This window comes from Metarhizium brunneum, chromosome 1 (genome assembly GCF_013426205.1).
Source record: "Metarhizium brunneum chromosome 1, complete sequence".
NCBI classification, from domain to species: Eukaryota; Fungi; Ascomycota; class Sordariomycetes; order Hypocreales; family Clavicipitaceae; genus Metarhizium; species Metarhizium brunneum.
In genome coordinates, this window is record NC_089422.1 from 6,705,473 (window position 1) to 6,722,551 (window position 17,079).

At 56.6% G+C, this 17,079-nt stretch overlaps 5 protein-coding genes across 5 annotated transcripts; 3 read left to right on the forward strand and 2 right to left on the reverse strand.

Moving 5' to 3' along the window:
- Positions 1–147: 147 nt before the first annotated feature.
- Positions 148–1,323, forward strand: G6M90_00g020320 (uncharacterized protein; the record flags this gene model as incomplete). The annotated part of the gene is made up of 2 exons (XM_014693027.1): positions 148–653; positions 714–1,323. 2 exons carry the CDS (start codon positions 148–150, stop codon positions 1,321–1,323), a joined length of 1,116 nt encoding a protein of 371 aa, XP_014548513.1.
- A 704-nt stretch (positions 1,324–2,027) lies between these two features.
- Positions 2,028–3,875, forward strand: SecL (Secreted lipase; the record flags this gene model as incomplete). The annotated part of the gene is made up of 3 exons (XM_014693026.1): positions 2,028–2,538; positions 2,587–2,742; positions 2,809–3,875. The coding sequence occupies 3 exons, from the start codon at positions 2,028–2,030 to the stop codon at positions 3,873–3,875; spliced, it is 1,734 nt and encodes a 577-aa protein (XP_014548512.1).
- A 187-nt stretch (positions 3,876–4,062) lies between these two features.
- G6M90_00g020340 (uncharacterized protein) lies at positions 4,063–6,876 on the reverse strand (the record flags this gene model as incomplete). Its single annotated transcript, XM_014693025.2, has 1 exon — positions 4,063–6,876. The coding sequence occupies one exon, from the start codon at positions 6,874–6,876 to the stop codon at positions 4,063–4,065; it is 2,814 nt and encodes a 937-aa protein (XP_014548511.2).
- Positions 6,877–7,670: 794 nt separating this feature from the next.
- On the reverse strand, positions 7,671–9,472 carry G6M90_00g020350 (uncharacterized protein; the record flags this gene model as incomplete). The annotated part of the gene is made up of 4 exons (XM_014693024.1): positions 7,671–8,308; positions 8,364–8,863; positions 8,929–9,088; positions 9,316–9,472. 4 exons carry the CDS (start codon positions 9,470–9,472, stop codon positions 7,671–7,673), a joined length of 1,455 nt encoding a protein of 484 aa, XP_014548510.1.
- A 4,646-nt stretch (positions 9,473–14,118) lies between these two features.
- On the forward strand, positions 14,119–16,902 carry ucp7 (UBA domain-containing protein 7; the record flags this gene model as incomplete). Its single annotated transcript, XM_014693023.1, has 2 exons — positions 14,119–16,743; positions 16,801–16,902. The coding sequence occupies 2 exons, from the start codon at positions 14,119–14,121 to the stop codon at positions 16,900–16,902; spliced, it is 2,727 nt and encodes a 908-aa protein (XP_014548509.1).
- Positions 16,903–17,079: the final 177 nt, after the last annotated feature.

Sequence of the window (17,079 nt, forward strand, 5' to 3'; positions counted from 1 at the left end):
TGTTGATGAGGAGTTTGTCACGAGCCTGTGAGAAGTAGCCGTAGGGAGGCGGTTGAACAGGTAAGGAGTGCGGTGTGTTGTGTCCTTTTGCGTGTATGAAGGGCTCGAAAACGGGCGTTGAGGAGTGGAGGTGTGGACGATGAAGCCATGCCTCCCGAGAGCCTCGTCTCGACTCGCGAGGAGACGACGCGGACCGCCGTTACGATGGTGGTCTCGCTGCGGAGAATCGTCATGCCCCCACTTCCGATAAGATACGGGTTGAACTGGTCAGTTCACCTTCAGAGCTCCCCCGCGATGAATTTGCAAAGCTCCAGCACCGGCGTCCTCAAACAGTCTGGTGGCAGTCAGTCGTCTCAACCGTCTCCCTCCACGGCGTCCATCATGCTCGCCACGACGATACGGTCGCCGCCCTCGGTGGACGACTACACGCCCCTCTCTGAGTACCAGTCCCAAACGCCAGAATCGTTCAGCGGCGGCAAACCAGTGCTGCACTTCCACCTCAAGGGAGCTGTCGCATCCATCCCCAGGGCGCAATGCGGCACGCTGGCCATCTTCCCCGCGGACTCGCCTGCGGCCGAGAATGCCGTGGCGAGCACAAACGGTGACGCGGAGGGGCTGGTTGAGCAAAAGGTGGATGTTTTTGTGAACTCAGAGTGAGCCGAACCCTCCAACCACCGACCTCGACGGGCCGTGTACGCTGACAATGGGCGTAGACACTTTACAATCTTCAGCGAACAGACCGAGTCAGGCGTCTCAATCCCCTACCCTTCCATCTCCATCCACGCTGTCAAGCAGGTCAGCGCGCGTGAAGGCGCCAGCACCCCGGCCATATGGATGCAGCTAGAGTTCTCGGACGGCGGCGCCGACGACGACGACTTCAACACGGTTGAGCTTACGATTGTGCCGGCGTCAAGCGAGCCGCCGCAGACGGCGCAGCAGCTGTACGACGCCATTGCCAATTGTTCAAACTTGCACCCAGATCCGACCAACGGAGACGAAGACGGGGACGAGGAAGACGACTACGACCGCATAGTATTTGAGGGCAACGCAGAGCAAGAGGCCGTGGAGGGGTTCACAGGGGTTCTGCGCGGCACGGCCGACGGAGGATTGCCGCCGCCCATGCCGGGCAGTGGCGGTTGGATCACTGCGGAAAACGTGCACGAGTATTTCGACGAGGACGGGAATTGGATTGGGGGCAGCAATGGAGAGGGCGAGGCAGAGGAGCTGGGAGATGGCGCGGGCAGGACAAGGCCCAGAGAGGAGATTGACGACGATGGCGTCAATGGCGACGACGCCGAGAGCAAGCGCCCAAGGGTTGAGTAGATTTACCAGGCTACATGGCACTCCGTACGGAGTACTCGTTATACAATAGAGCAGGGCGTTTGGGTGTAGGAACGGGGTCAATGAAATAAAAGATGCACGTCGCATCGGAGACGGGCTGCTGGGTCATTGTCATGCAAGCCATGATCGGACGAGCGAAATGTCTCACTTGACATCGGACAGTTTCATTTCGGCAACGGCGGCCAAGTGTATTTTACTCGGGCGCAGCCATGGACGTGGCAATGCGAGTTTTTCATGTCATGTCGCGAATAGATGAATTGACTCGTCGGAACTAGGCCCAGGTGTCTACTTGAGACGAAATGGCCGTCGACTATTCGCCGCCAGCTCCGGAGCCCCAAATGTCACGATTCCGGTTTTCCCAAGAGAAGAAAAGCGGCCGGTGGGCTCATGCAGACGTCTGGTGGACTTCTCCGCCCTCTTCGTGTCTCCCACATCGCCAATTGGCCATCTGCAGGCGATCCCCTGTCCGAGGCTAACATGAAGGTTTAATACTACTATATGCATCTATGCACGGTTGTCTAGAACAAGAGTCGGCCCATCCAGCCCAGTCCAGTCCAGTCCAGTCCAGTCCCCTCGAGGCGACGAGCGCGGCAGCTCGTTGATAAAGCCATGGCTCCATTCGCTCGTTTTGCCTCGTCTGTTCCTCCCTCCCCATTATACACAGCAACACACCTCGGCATTACACCATGAAGCCTCCCGCCGTATTGCTGCTCGCCGCGTCGCCGGTCCTCGCCGGCGCGGGCGCAGGTCCCGTCGTCCACGACGCAGACAAGGACGTCACCTACCACGGGCTCTGCCGCAACGGCATCGACGTCTTTCTCAACATCCCCTACGGCCAGGACACCAGCGGCGAGAACCGGTTTCGGCCGCCGCGTCCGCATTCGTCTCGGCGCGGGAGCGCCATCGACGCCACCGCCTATGGCCCGGCGTGTCCGCAGGCCCTGGGGCCGTGGGTGCCCCCGATATCACTGACCAACATGACCAAGGTCTCCGAGGACTGTCTGAACCTCAACATTGCCCGGCCCGCGGGCGAGTCTGTCGGCGGCGAGAAGCTGCCCGTCATGGTGTACATCCACGGCGGGAGCTTCTGGGCCGGCAGCAACGAGGAGATTACCATCCGGCCGGACGGCATGATTCTCGAGAGCGTGAAGAATGGATTGCCCGTGATCCACGTGGCCATGAACTACCGCTTGGGCTGTGAGTATGGTTCCACGGTACCAGAGGACAATAGCTGATCAGCGGCAGTCTTTGGATTCGCACGGTCGGATGCCCTTCGAAAAGAAGGCTCCGAGAACGCCGGCTTGAAGGATCAGCGCCTCGCGCTCGAATGGGTTCAGGACAACATTGCGCAGTTTGGCGGCGATCCCAACAGGGTGACCATCTTTGGCCAGTCCTCCGGCGGTATGTACCACGCACATGCGCAACCTTGAAAACACCAGACTCAAAAAGAGACACTAACACCCCCAGGCCTCTCCATCGGCATGCACATCATGGCCTACGGCGGCTCCAAGCCAGCCCCCTTCCAGCAAGCCATTGCCGAGAGCCAGGCCCTCGAGCCCGGCATCACGGGCAACTTCACCACCAACGCCATGCAGGCCCTCGTCGACCACGTCGGCTGCAACAAGACGCCCCTCGGGTCCGCCTCCACCATCGCGTGCCTGCGCAGCTTCCCCACGGACACGGTGCTCAACGCCTCGCTGGCGACGTACCAGTCCGACACGGCGCACAACATCGGCGACATCTGGCTGCCCTCGGTCGACGGCGACTTCCTGCCCGCGCCGCCCTCCCAGCTCATCCGGGAGCACCGCTTCGCCAGCGTCACCGCCATGATGGGCTGGTGCGACGACGACACGACCTTCTTCACCGACGCCAACATCACCACCGCCAGCGACACGCACGCCTTCCTCCGCGCCTACGCGCCCGCCGTGTCGCCCGCCAACATCCGCCGCCTCGAGGCGCTGTACCCGGCGTCCGACTTTCCCGCCGACGCGGCCGCCAACGCCTCCAGCGAGTTCTACCGGTCCGCGCGCATCTTCAGGGACATCGTCATGGCCTGCCAGCCGCTCGGGTACGCGGAGCAGCTCGCCGCCGCCGGCAACCCCGTCTACCTGTACGACTGGAACCAGACCGTGCTCGACGCCTTCCTGACGCAGGTCGCGCGCCGCCCGGGCATGGGGCCCATCCACACCTCCGAGTTCGCCTACATCTTTGGCAACCTCTCGCACTACGACACGGGCGACTACGACTTCCGCCCCAGCCCGGCCGACTACGCCCTGAGGGATAGGGGGTCGCGCTCGTGGTCGACGTTTGCGAGTACCGGGCGGCCCGGGCTCGAGGGGCACGACACGCTGCAGGGCTTCGCGCCGGCGTTTACGCCCGACGGCCGGGTGAATGTATTTGTGGTGGGCGGTCCAAGTGAGGGTCTGTCGCCGATCGATGGGCCCGGGGCGAACAGTGCCCTCGAGAGGCAGAAGTTAAGGGCGAGGTGCGCGTTTATCAATTCGCCCGAGATGATTGAACAGTTGGGGTATTAAGGAAATAGCCTAGCTTAGCTACAACGCCGCTCTATTGTACATGTGAAAAAAAAAAAAAAAAAAAAAAGGAACATGGTCTATGTGACGGCAGAAATATAGCCGGGCCGGAACCACGTCGGGCCAAGAAGAACAAGGTCTACACAAGAAATAAAAAAGGCCAAATGCATGTCAAGACCGTAGCCGCCCCCTAAATGCGCAGCGCCCTCCCCCGCCGCGCCCGAGCCTCCCTCTCCGGCGACGGCAGCAAGAAGCCGTCTCTGTCGTACAGGCCCAGGCTCTCCGCGCTGTCCCGCCAGCCCGCGCGCCCCTCGCGCGCCAGCAAGTCCGCCACGGGGCCCTGCCTCAGCCGGAACGTCGAGTGCGCCGGACGCGCCGCCGGCGAAGGGGGCGCGGGCGAGGGCGCCGTCGCGCTGAGCCACGCCTCCCGGAGCCCCCGGACGTCCGGCCGCGCCGCGCCCCCGCCCTCCTCCACGCCCTCGAGCGTGTTCTCCTTGCCGCCGGGGCTACCGCCGCGGGGCTTCATCGGGTCTTGTCTGCGCCGGCGCCCGAACCCGCCGTCGAGGTCCGCCATGGACCAGTGGTGCTTCGGGAGGCTGCCGCTGCTACCGCCGCTGTCCTTGCCGACGTTGAGGTAGTGCCTGCTGCCGCTGGCCTCGGGCCGGGACAGCTGCTTCCGCGGCGTGGCGGGCTGGCCGGTGAAGATGCCCGGCAGGGTGGGCGAGTCGGCCTCGCCGGCGCCGGCGCCGACGGTCGCGGTCGACGCGACGGACGCGGCGCTGTAGGAGCTCACGACGCTGTTCATGCGGCGCAGCTGCGCGATCGTCGCGCCCAGCGCGGGGGCGGCGTCCCTGCTGGACCGGCGCGCCGCCCGGCGAGACGGCGTCGCGAGGCTGGAGCTGCACGAGCTGGCCGCCGACAGCTTCCTCCGCGGCGAGCTGGCCGCGCTCTTGACCGACGGGCGCGGAGACAGGCCCGTCGGGAGGACGCTGCCGTCTGCGCTGGCCACTGCCGCCGGCGGCTGTGGCAGCGCCCGCCTGTTGCCCCCGCTGGCCAGGAGCATGGACAGGATCTCCTGCTCGCTAAAGGGCGACGACGACAGGTCGGCGTCCTTGTCGCCGCGGGCCCCCGGTGTGAGCGGGCTGCCCTCCGTGGGCGAGTGGCCGCGGTCCGCGGCAGCAACCCACTCGGCCTTGGGTGTTTCGCAGGCCGGCAGCGCCGTTGCCTCCGAGTCGTCGCTGCCGACCGAGTCTGACGTGAAGCTGCAGTCTGGCTGCGGTTCCGGCATGGGAGGCTGCTGCTCCGGCGCGCGCTTGGCCGCCACGTCGCCGGATCCCATGGTGCGCGAGGCCCGCAGCGTCAGGGGGCGCGGCGGCGCAACCTGGAGATCGAGGCCGCGCCCGGGGCCGCTCTTGGAGTTGACCGACAGCGGCCGCAGTGGCTGGGAAATGGGAGACGTGTTCGCCCGGGTGGTGAGCACGCTTGGGCTCATCGTCTTGGTGCGCCTCAGCGGCCGGGGGCCGGCGGGCTGCTCCTGTTTCTGCCTGACGTGACGACCGCGGGCGCGGCCGTTGTCGGTGAATGGGTCGTCCCCTGCCGTCAGCGCCTGCAGTTCTTCCTGCCGATATCTCTGCTGCTGGAGGAAATACTGCCGCTGGATCTCCTGCTCCTCGCTCTCGGGCTCCCCGACGCTGTACAAGGTGGACAGGGAGCTCGACTGGTCACTGTCGGCCGACTGTCTCTTTGACGGACTTTTCTGAGGGCTGCTGCGCTGCGGGCTGCGCTGCGGGCTTCGCTGGGGACTCCTTTGAGGGCTGTCACTCCTATGACTTGGACTCTCCAGCCCTGGCAAGCTCGGCGGCAGAATCTGATGGTCCTGGGGCTCCCATTCCCGCCCCCGAAGGCGCCGGGGACTAGGCATGCCTTCTGGGAGTTTAAGTTCCTGCGTGGCTTCGGCAATCAGACTGTTTGCCACGCTTCCAATCGAAGCGGCCGAGGCCTGAGTCGGCAAAGAGGCCGTGTTCCCGGACTTGCTGGGGCTCGGGGTCCCCCTATTATGCCGCCCAGCTGCCCGCCCCGATTCGGACTTGCGGCTCGACGGAGTCTTTGCCGGCGATGTACGAGTTGGCGACGGTTGCGGCGTGTCTTTGGCAGGGGATCGGCTGGATCCCTCCCGCAGACGCTGGTCAGTCGAGCGCAAGATGTCCCTCAGCCCCATCTCCGTCATGGTCACGGACGGCCGCACATGTGCCTGGGCCGGTGTACGCACGGCAGACTGACGACCCCTCGGAACATCGTTTTGTGAAGACAGGTTCGGCGTCGTCTGGCTGGTCGGGAGGGTGCTTCCACTCCTCCGTTTCTGCACATGTATCGCCTGCGGTTCCTGATGATACGGTGGGTGGTTCTGAAACTGGTACGGTTCTCCCTGCTGCTGCTGCTTCCGGTACTCCTCGTACGACGGTCTGTGCTGGCTGTTCTGCCGTCCAGCATCACGTATCCCGTCGCCGCCCTCCTCGGCAGCCCTGAGGTTCGGCACCGTGGGAACCTGTCGAATCCAACTATCCCTGCTAAACCAGCCGTCTTTCGAATCTTTCTTCACACTCGGCCCATGGAATTCCTCGCCGTTGAGCCAGCTCTTCCTCTCTGCACGCCGCTTGCTGGACGATCGGAAAAAATTGAGGTTATTGTACGACAGCATGGGAGGCAGCGGGATTATTGGTGGCAGTGTAAGTGAGAACCGAGAGGACAGTCGGCTCGGAAGCCTGCCGACGGCCGATTCGGTCATGACGAGCGGTCGTTTTGTCAGACGAGTCTTGGAGTATTCATCGGGCATCGTGTACATTCTTTTCGTCGTTCGCCTCTGACGGACCTTGACTCTCCATGCCATGAACAGGCCGACGGATGTGAATAACACTATGCCGCCACAGAGCGAAATGGCGAGCAACCCTCCCAGGCTCAGTCCGCCCGAGCCACCATCTCTCTTTGGAAGAACCGAAACATCCATCATGACTTGTTCTTTGTTTTTTTTCCTTTCCCTTCTCAGACGACTTGGGGCATTGGAGGGTACTCGACGCCCGTCTCGTTGACTGGCCAAATTGACGCCGACTACCACTGGTCGGTCGACGAGGCTTGGTTTCAGTCGCCGTACTGCTGCTTCGTTAGTATGGCTGGGAAATCTAGCACGCCAGCTTGGTCAGGGAAAATTTTGTCATTTTGTTTCTCTGGGCATAAACATTGGTCAAGCTCCTGGGTGGTGTTTGGGTCTGTCCCACTCCAGCAATTCGAGGAATGCGTTGCCAGTGTGACTTCATTCCAGTTGTCAGCAACACCACCCTTCATGCTCTTGCAAGCAGCTGCTTTGCCAATGAAAAAATTGGAGCTCCACTCATCAACTTCTTTGGGTGCTCATGTGGTAACAATGCGAGTGCATTCAAAGAATGAAAGTCTGTTGTGCTTATGTCTTGTTACATTGTCAGTCAAGGTCAGCCCACGCCGCACTTGGCGCCCGACGTCTCGGCCTCGCGGCTCGCATTGCAACAATTGAATTTGGGCACGTTGCTTGATTTAACCCCTATAGTTACCAAGAAGAAACGGTAGCATCTCTGCTCTATGTAAAGAAAAAAACAAGTGAAGCCAACTATGATATCAACCATACAACACGAATGTGAGCCCATATTTCTGGAACCCGCCCAGATGGCACCAATGTTCCCCTACCAGAAAAAAAAAAGACTGCGAAAAAACACAACTTTAAATCAGCAACGTTATTTTACCGCTTTAATTTTGTTATTTTAAACTCCATCAAAATTTGCCATGAACATGTCCATGGCGCATGTGGCGACGTCGATGGTCGTGAGCCCTGGCAGGTGTAGGAGCAGGCGAGTTGCCGTAATCCGTAACGGTAACCCACTTCTCAACCCAGAGAATCTGGGTTACCTGGTTGCCATTGGTGATGTACTCGGTGCTGTAATAGCTGGGCTGAACGGACGGTGTTGTCGGAGGCGGCGGGGGAGGTGTCACGGAAGTGGTCGTCGGCGAAGGTACCGATGAAGAAGAGGGGGCGTTTTCTTTGAAAGCCAGGCCGGGGAGAGGAGAGACCGCAGCCGATGGCTTGCTGACCGGACTCTGGGCGGAACTGGAGGCGGAACTGGAGGCGGCCGGTTTAGAGGCGGCAGGAGGCTTCTTGCCGTGATCGCCACTACCAACCTGGCCAACCTTGATGCCTCCAGGCAGGTTGGCCATGGGCCCAACCACATCCTCAGCAAACAATGCCTTCAGAAGTGGCTTCTTGATCTTACAAGAGGTTGCCTTCTCCTTGTCGACGACGTCGAAGATATGGCAATCCTGAATAAGGCCGGAGAGGTCGGTGCACTTGTTGATGGCTCTTTGGAGGAATTCGGGATCCCAACCCGTCATGAAGTCGCCATGGTATCCATATCCTAGCCTCGTTAGTATACAAACGTGTCAGCTGTTACTGCAACAGAGAAGACTTACCAGTAGTGTCTCCATTGGAGACGACAAAACGGCCGTCACGGTTCTTGAAGGCATAGGTGTTCCAGATGGTCTCGTAAAGTATGCTGGGCGTTCGGACCGGGTACCCTTCCGGGCAGGTACCCGTCATGACCTGGTCAGGGAAAGCCATATGGCTCTTGTGGTCCTCACTGTCAATGGCATTGCCGCCCTTCCAGCAAGACGGGAACATGATCTCGAATCGGACACCGTCGGTACAGTCCTGGTCCAACTCGGCCTTTGGCGGAAGGTAGTGTCGATACAACGTCTGTTCGGGGTTCTTGGCATAGTTGAGACAATTGAAACCAATCGCGCGTTGAGCCAGAGCTTCCTGCGTGGTCTGGCCAAGGCCAGCCCATTGTGATCTATCAGGATCTGGTTGCCTTGCGTCTCCCAGCGTATAGGTTCGTCTATCGTTGTCTCCAGAAATCATTTGGAATCCTGGAGGAAAGGCGGTGATGTTATCTCCGTAAAGGAGATAGTACCTAACAGGACAGTCAGGGGCTATTTGCAACTGGCGTATCGTCGTGCAGCATAGGACATCACTTACGCAAGCATTCCGCCAACTTGGGGGACGATTTCGAATTTCTCGGTTTTGGCGTCTTGGAAGTAGATAGTGGGAGTCCAGTAGGCGGACTTGTCTTGAGTAACACGGCATGAAGTGCAATTGCCGTCAAGTAGGTCGGCGGTGGTCGCGCTTTCTGAGAAGCCTATCGCTCACGTTAGTATTCACGTCGTGTTCCTCACATTGCTCCACCAAGAGCAACTACACCAGGGATGTTTTCTACAGTCTTCTTTCGAAGTGGAGGTTCCTCTCTACAACACCGCAAGCCATCTGCTGACAAGGATTATCCACCGCAGTGAACAGTCCCGTCTGGCGCTGTGAGATCACCCAAAGGCTGCGAAAAGACAAAATCCAAGCTCGGAAATGACGTACCATTGGATCCATGGATGGTGTGTGCGTGAGGAGAAGCTTCGTTCGGGTTGATGATTGGGTCCATTCGAGCAAGACCAACTCGACCAGGACATTCCATACGCCAAAAGGCGTTGGCGCCTGCGATGAGGCCTGCAGACAAGGCCACGGATTTGAGCATTGCGAATACCAGCTCTTGAGGTTGGGACCAAATTCAGAAACTATCAAGGCACTCGGGCGGTAGGCGGATGAGGTTTGTGCTGGTGGAATAATAGAAGTCGCAACAGAAACGTCTTTCTATGGAACGAATGTTAGCCGTCTAATAAAATCCGTGTTGAATCGGCGGTTGCTCGCAGACGAGAGATGACAAAGGGAGGCCGGGGAGAAAGAAGAGTCCGTCAAGCAAGTGAGAGAATCGACAAGAAAATCTTGAGGTGACCAGAAATAGCACCCGAGGCAGGCGCAGGCGGCCAGCACTTGCTGGGAGGAGAGGGCACTTGGGCACATTTGAGGCACCAGGTCTACACTGAATGGCCGGCAAGGCAGGCGCAATACTTGACGCCTGATGCCTTAAATTCTCGCAGGTGCCGACAGCTGGCAGTCGGCTGGTCAAATCCATCCGCAGTCCCCTCCTCGGGTTTGGGTGTCGGTTTACATCTTCCACGTTTGCTTATGCCGCTTGACATATCACGCCTCGACAGGTCCTTCGATGCAGGGGCCATGGGTTATTGTCGCTATTGGATATCCTCCGTTCCCAACGCACAAAAGAGAAGCCAATCCAGGGTGTTCGACAAAGCATGTAAGCGCATGGGCTGGCAGACATCTCGAGCCTCTTACCAAGAACAACGTCGGGTCGGTATTCGCACAAATACAAACGTCTTCCTGAGACTTCTTGCGACAAGAACTCAAAACAAGAAGTAAAAAAGGCATTGCCTGCTTGCAACCAGTTCAGTGAAATTGGAAATACTCCTCAACGAGTTGACAGAACGTCTTTATCGGCTTCCAACTAGAAGCCTGGGCTTCAGCCCAACCCCGCGGTCGCGCGCCGAGACTTTGAATTCCAGCGAGAGGCACTACCTCAGGTGGGCTGTACACCATTCTTCGCGCGCCTTGCAACGCGTAAAATGGCTGGCAATTGTGTAGACCTTGGCTCCGCCAATTATGACATTTGGCTCTTTAGCCAGTGCCGTTGCATCCGTGTTGTCGTCGAGGCGGTGGTTGACAAAGACTTGGTCGGTTACATCACACCACCTGCAACTTTGGCGACTGGCCATTTGCGGCAGCATCATCGAAAAGACTAGTCTGAAAAAGACTGTTTTTTTTTTTCGATTTATCCGGGGTGTTTATGATCTGTTCCTCAGGTATCGATATCTCCGGTGTCTCTCTGTTGCAAATAACGGGTTCTCTTCGCGCGAGTCGATACGCACACGGCCGTTACTGAACTAATACACGAACGAGCACTCAGTTCTTACCTAGTGGTTACAGAAGGATAGAGCAAACTTCAAATAATACAGAAAATCCGAAAAGGAAAAACGAGAGTGGTCAACAAGTCGATAGTAATGAGCGCAAATGGTCAGAATGACCTAGAAAGGTAGGGAAGTGAACGTCAAGATCGTGAGTAGTTTCTTCTACCAAAAAGAGAAGGCTCGAATACTTCAAAAGGAAGGGAGGTCCTCTATACCGGGGAGACAAACGAAGAACCTGGCTCCCTACTACTACCACTCTCGGACACAGGAGAGGCCAGGCCTAGCCGGACACCAGATGTTTGTCTGGGGTTACGTGGATGTCCCGAGCAAAATTACAACAGTTCCAAGGGTCAAGCAGCATGTACATCATGTGTGTACTGGAAAAGGCCCCCGAAGCGCATATCCTTCTTGGGGTTCGTCTCCTTGGCAGCGCGGACCTGAATTCTCCTCATTCCGCTATCAGTAACTAGTACACCGCCAATGCTGATTAAAGGGTTGCGATTGGAAGTATCCAATACACTCAGCGAACCAATAGTCCAGGGAGGAGGTTGGATGGTCTTGCATAGATCTGAACAGGGGTCCCAAGGGGTAGCGGTAACCAGCCCTGATTGGTCTGATGACTTTAAATGCTACGTGCCTAGTACTTATTTGTCGTTGTAGGTGTCTCGAAAGGGGCTGGCTCGTTCAGACAGGCTGCATGTCGACAGGACCTGTGTGTTGCGAGGCGCTTGAACTTGGGAATTCAATAAAATTCCGCGCAATTCTTTGGTCCTTCACATTTCAATTGTTATACAGTATGGCTAAAGCAATCTTGGGAGCCAGAGATGCCAGGAGTTGTCCCAATATCGAGAGCGCCGTTTGCACGGATGAACGCGAGTCTCACTCTACGAGGTTAAATCCCGTCTTTTCGACATGCAAATCGCCCTGCGGTTTTAATTTGCCTCGTCTACTCCCTGCCGCTGGGCTGCGCTCGAAGGATTAGCGCCTGCGCCCACTGGTAGGGATTGCAGGGATACCAAAAGCACACTTGTTCTTCATGACGCAAGTGTGGAGTTTAAAGCCCCTGCAAGTATGGCACATACCAGACGGTGGTTATTGATTGTTGCCAGCGATTCAAAATAGCACTTGTTGGTCATGCCCGCTGGGCGCCAGCCACTTGTCAGGCACTGCTGCAAAGGCAAATGGATCAAACATGGCGTTTTGATGGCGGCCAATTATTCTACATGCTCAGTGAAGCAAATATCAGGGGCCGTGCGGAGATCGATTCCTCCACTCTGTTCTCCGGAACTTGAAACTCGGCTGAGACGGAGGGTGTGGCCAGCCAATCCGCACCAAGATATGAACTCCGTAGAGTCCCCATGAATTCCTAGGCGATTGAATGCAACACGGGTTCAGTCGCCGAGGGACCTGCTGATGATTGACAGGAGTCCAACCGGGCAGAAGATCGATCAGATGGACATCTGATGTTCATGACAATCACGCAGGTCCGCATAATGAATGACGTCTCCTCCTGGATATGAAGTACTATTTTGTACAAGACGATCCTAGACGGATTGCATTTGCTAGTACGGAGTACTACTCAGGTACGGTGGTTGGACACAGTCATCATGGTTAAATGGAAACTTCAATACTTGCGGGCCATGGCCAATCATACATTTGCGCTAGTGATGAAAATGAATGCCCATCACCTCACGTGGAATTCAAACGGTTCATGAACCTATCGATCTCCTTCTACTGCATTGCCGACGCAAGAGCACAGACTGTCTCTGTTTCGGGTCCCCAGCAAACATCGAAACCAAGGGTAGACAGGATGACTCTTGGCCGTTTGCTCATTGGTGTGTGCGATGTTATGTACATGTATGTACTATGTTGTACGTTCTCCGTCCTTGCACGCAGTGAAACTCTGCTCCGTGTACTCCGTACATGTCTCGGACCCATCTGTTGGTGGCGTTTGAAGAGAAAAGCGTTTGTGTGCCTTGGATTTAGGCTCGCTGCTCAAGCCCGTGCGTCTCAAACAACAACCCTGTCTCCAAGTCAGTGGATGTACTTTTTAGTCATCATACAATTCCCTGGTATTTCCTCTGTTGCAGGTATTGGCTGGTAAGAAAGAGGGAGAGCCCGTTGGAAATGAGGCGGATCTCGTGTTGTGAACAACACACCAGTCACCAGTCACGACTGTCTGCCTCCCTGACAGGGTCGCAAAAAAAGACGCAGGCAGAGATCAACAAAGAGCTCGGGGCTGTCACCCAGCAGCCAAATAAAGTGAACAAGCCCGTCGATGCACCGAGCAAGCCCGAGAAAACCTGTTTGGCCCATGTCTTGCCATCAAGAGAGGAAATTGCAAACAATAGATGGTGGAGTCGTTGGTACAAGGTCCATTCGACGGACAATCTGAATGTGATAGTACTAGTACTAGTACTAGTACTCCGTAGAAGCCAGCATCATTTTGGCTCCACTTACCAAGAAGAATTACAACGCCATTTAACTGCGATACGGAATATTGTACGTACACACGGAGTAATCCGCACTTCGTACATGTAGAACCAGAATCAATCCATGCGAAACTATGTATGTACGTCTTGCAGTGATGGGCAGGGGGGAATCTTCCGCCATTAAAGCCGTGGCTTTCTAGATGTCTGGTGCATGTCATACCACCCTAAGGGTCTGACTAGCAGGGTTGATTAGAAGAGAATGCAGATGTGTGTTGCACGCAAAATCTACCGCGGTGGTCATGTACATGTCGTAATTTGTGTCTTCTATCAGACAGAATAATAGTATTATAATGTGAAGACCACATCGCCAGTTCGCCATCATTTTTATCAGCATATTGATGAAATGTATAATGGATAAAGTATAGATTGGTGAACCCAGTGGTTATTTAATAGATGATTCATTGTATATAATGTTACAAGCAGTGGGTTTAGGGTAGGTGAGTGGCCATGATAGGAGTCAATTGCTATACTAAGCTACGATGCTCACCACACGTTGCTGCGAGACAAATACGGGGCAGCAGGGCCACACTAGACTCAAAGAAAATCCATCTCATAGCTAAATCACTGCGACAATGCAATCTCTCGAACAACTCTTTACCAAAGGCAAGGTAGCCCAGATAGTATCACGAAATGCATGAGCCACCTGTGGCACCCCCTTCCCTATAATTGGTCAGCATTTGTACTGCGCCACAGCAATACATGTGCAACCGCCACGCGACATCAACCGACCTGAAGCTGGAATGTGCACGACTCGAGCATACGACAATACTATTGCTCCGCACATTCCGCGTAGCTGCCCATACAATGCATTGAGCTGGCAGCGCCTTAGTGATGACTGATGAAAAACTGCGCTTTACGATTTCTTCACGATGGACGATCTCTCGGGCCTTGATTGGTCCAAACCGACGGGCTCGCAACCCAAACAACCCTCCATGTCGATTCCCATGAACTCGTCCTACCCAACATTGCGACCAACTCCGCCCCCGGCCGGTTCAGGACGTACTACGCCTTCGTCGACGTCACAAGCGCCGGGTGTTTCATCGCCATTGTCTAAATCTGCTGCCAAGCCAGCGCAGGACAGCTTCAGCAATTTAATGAACTTTGGCCCCGCGAAGGCGAAACAAAACCTGTCCTTGGCCGAACGACAAGCGCAACTCGAGGCTGAGAAGAGGAAGAAACAAGACGAGAGAAAAAAACAGGCGGAAGCGCAATTTGGCAGCGCGCAGCAATGGGATGCTTTGGGATCGCGCACATTTACTCCCAGCCCTAGCATACCCCCTTCCGCCGTGTCAAATGGAGCTGCCAACGACGACGACGACTTGTTTGCTGCCTTCAACAAAGATACCAAGGTGGACAATTCAAGCCACTACCCTCCCCCGACATCACTTCGTTCGACACCCCTCGAGGAGAAGAAGACGTTGGATTTGAGTAATCCAAGTGCTTGGGGTGCCTCGAGCATTCCTACCGACATCAATAATGACGCAAACGCGAATGGGTTTGACGATGACGATGACCCGTTTGGGCTGAACGATCTGAAGCCAAGCGGACAATCTACAGCCCCTGCACAAGCGACCGCGGGGGGTGATGATGATTTCCTTGGTGATCTGGCTAAGCCCGTTGAAGAAGTCCGTATGAAACAACAGCAGCAGCAGCAGTCCGAACCTGGTAAACCGATTGAGGATGACGATTCCACTTCATCAGAAGATGAACATTCACGGCCACGACAACAACAACGGGAGACCAGGGGAGACGCTGGCGTAAGCACGGCACTCGATCGAGCCGTGGCACAACTTGTGGACTATGGATTCTCTCCCGAGGATGCGCGACGCGGGTTGACTGAGAGCGGCGCGGGGCTTAATGTACAAGCCGCGGCAAATTGGTTATTGGATGATGCCCATAGGAAGGCCAAAGAAAACTCTCAAGGACGGAGCTCTTCGACCAGTTCCGGTCGGATTGCCAGCCCACATGAGCGTCAAGCAGGCGGTTTCTCTGGACGGGGTGGCGACTCTGACTTGACCAAGTCTGCGGCCACGGTGGGCAGCAGTCTGTTCAAAACTGCAAATTCGTTATGGAAATCCGGGCAGAAGAAGGTGCAGCGAGCTGTGGCAGACTTTCAACAAGACGGTGGCGATCCGAGTCAACCAAGGTGGATGCGTGACGCCCAACTCGGGCGAGGGCACGATGCTGGGCATGCCAGCCAGGATGCCACCGATGAAGCTATGGCTTTAGAAACTGGTGGCAGAACAAAGCCAAGCAGGACGAATAGCCGGCCGGCAGCCGACCGTCGACTAGGCTTGCAGCAGTCGCGAACATCATCGCCGTCGGCAACATCGTCTGGAAACCAGAGCCGAAATAGTCCCGTGCCCCGGTGGCAGCAGACTTCGTCGCCTTCAGTGTCTGACGCTAGATCAAGGCTAAATAGAATGAACATTGACGACGATGACGGCTTCTTTGTCAGCGCAAACAGAAGAAAGAAGACGACCCCTGCGCCAACAGAAGAGCCAAGACAGCCAGATGATGAACCGAATTTGCTCTTCAGCACCGAGGCGCCAAAGCCGTCGCAGCCGTTGCCCCAACATCCGGCGCAACGCCAAACCCCACCATTCATGAAGCAGTCGCAGGCAACGCCTCCGGCCTCGCAAAGGGTCACCCCAAAGCCGGCTCGACAAGCCCCTCCCATCGGCGCAGCAGCTCTTCAATCGTCTACCAGGCACCGGCTGGAAGGCTCTGCGCATTTCAAGCGAGGAGACTATAGCATGGCTCATTCATCATACTCTAATTCCATGTCTGGCATCCCGGATGGGCATCCGTTAATGATCATCCTTCTCACGAACCGTGCGCTGACGGCCATCAAGACGGGGGACACGAAACAAGCCGTCAGAGATGCTGACGAGGCATTGAAACTCATTGGTCCTGAAAACGGCCAAGGCGAAAGCATTGCCGTCCAAGGGGAAGACGGCAAGGACGAAACCAGAAACATGAAGGATCTGTACGGCAAGGCACTCACTCGAAAGGCCGAGGCCTTGGAGCAAATGGAGAAATGGGGCGACGCCCTCAACGTGTGGGAGCAATGCGTTGCAACGGGCGTAGGCGGGGTGACAGCCACCAAAGGTCGCCAGCGGTGCAGAGACATTGCCGCGCCGAGGCCCAAAGCACCGGCGCCAAAGCCAGCAGCGAAGCCGAGACCCAAACCCTCTGCGACGGCGGCCCTGTCCTCGGGAAACAGCTCCGAGGCAGTCACCAGGCTACGCGAGGCGAATGCGGCAGCGGCCAGGGAGGACGATGAGAAGTTTGCGCTCGCGGACCAGGTTGATGCCAGAGTGGGAGCGTGGCGGGACGGCAAGAGAGACAACCTGCGAGCCCTCATAGCCAGTTTAGACCAGGTGCTGTGGGAGAATAGCGGATGGAAAAAGGTCGGCTTGCACGAGCTGGTCGTGGCCAACAAGGTCAAGATTTCGTACATGAAGGCCATTGCCAAGACTCACCCGGATAAGGTAAGCTCTCGGTCCCTTTTTGTTTGTTGCCTATAGAGTTGCTAATTGGTGCCATAGCTGCCGCAGACCGCGAGCACAGAGGCCCGGCTTATTGCTGCCATGGTATTTGCTACCCTCAACGAAAGCTGGGACAAGTTCAAGGCGGAGAACGGACTTTGAAGTAGAAGAGTTGGAATACAGCATGATGAGGCATATGATAGACTATGAGCATGTGATTTTTTTTTCTTTATAAATATTACTATTCGCGTCGCTCCTTTCTGGAGCGGCAGTTGAAGAAGGACGGTACCGCCATTGTCGCTCTAGAGACAAAAAAAAAGAAACACCGTGGTATGCTAC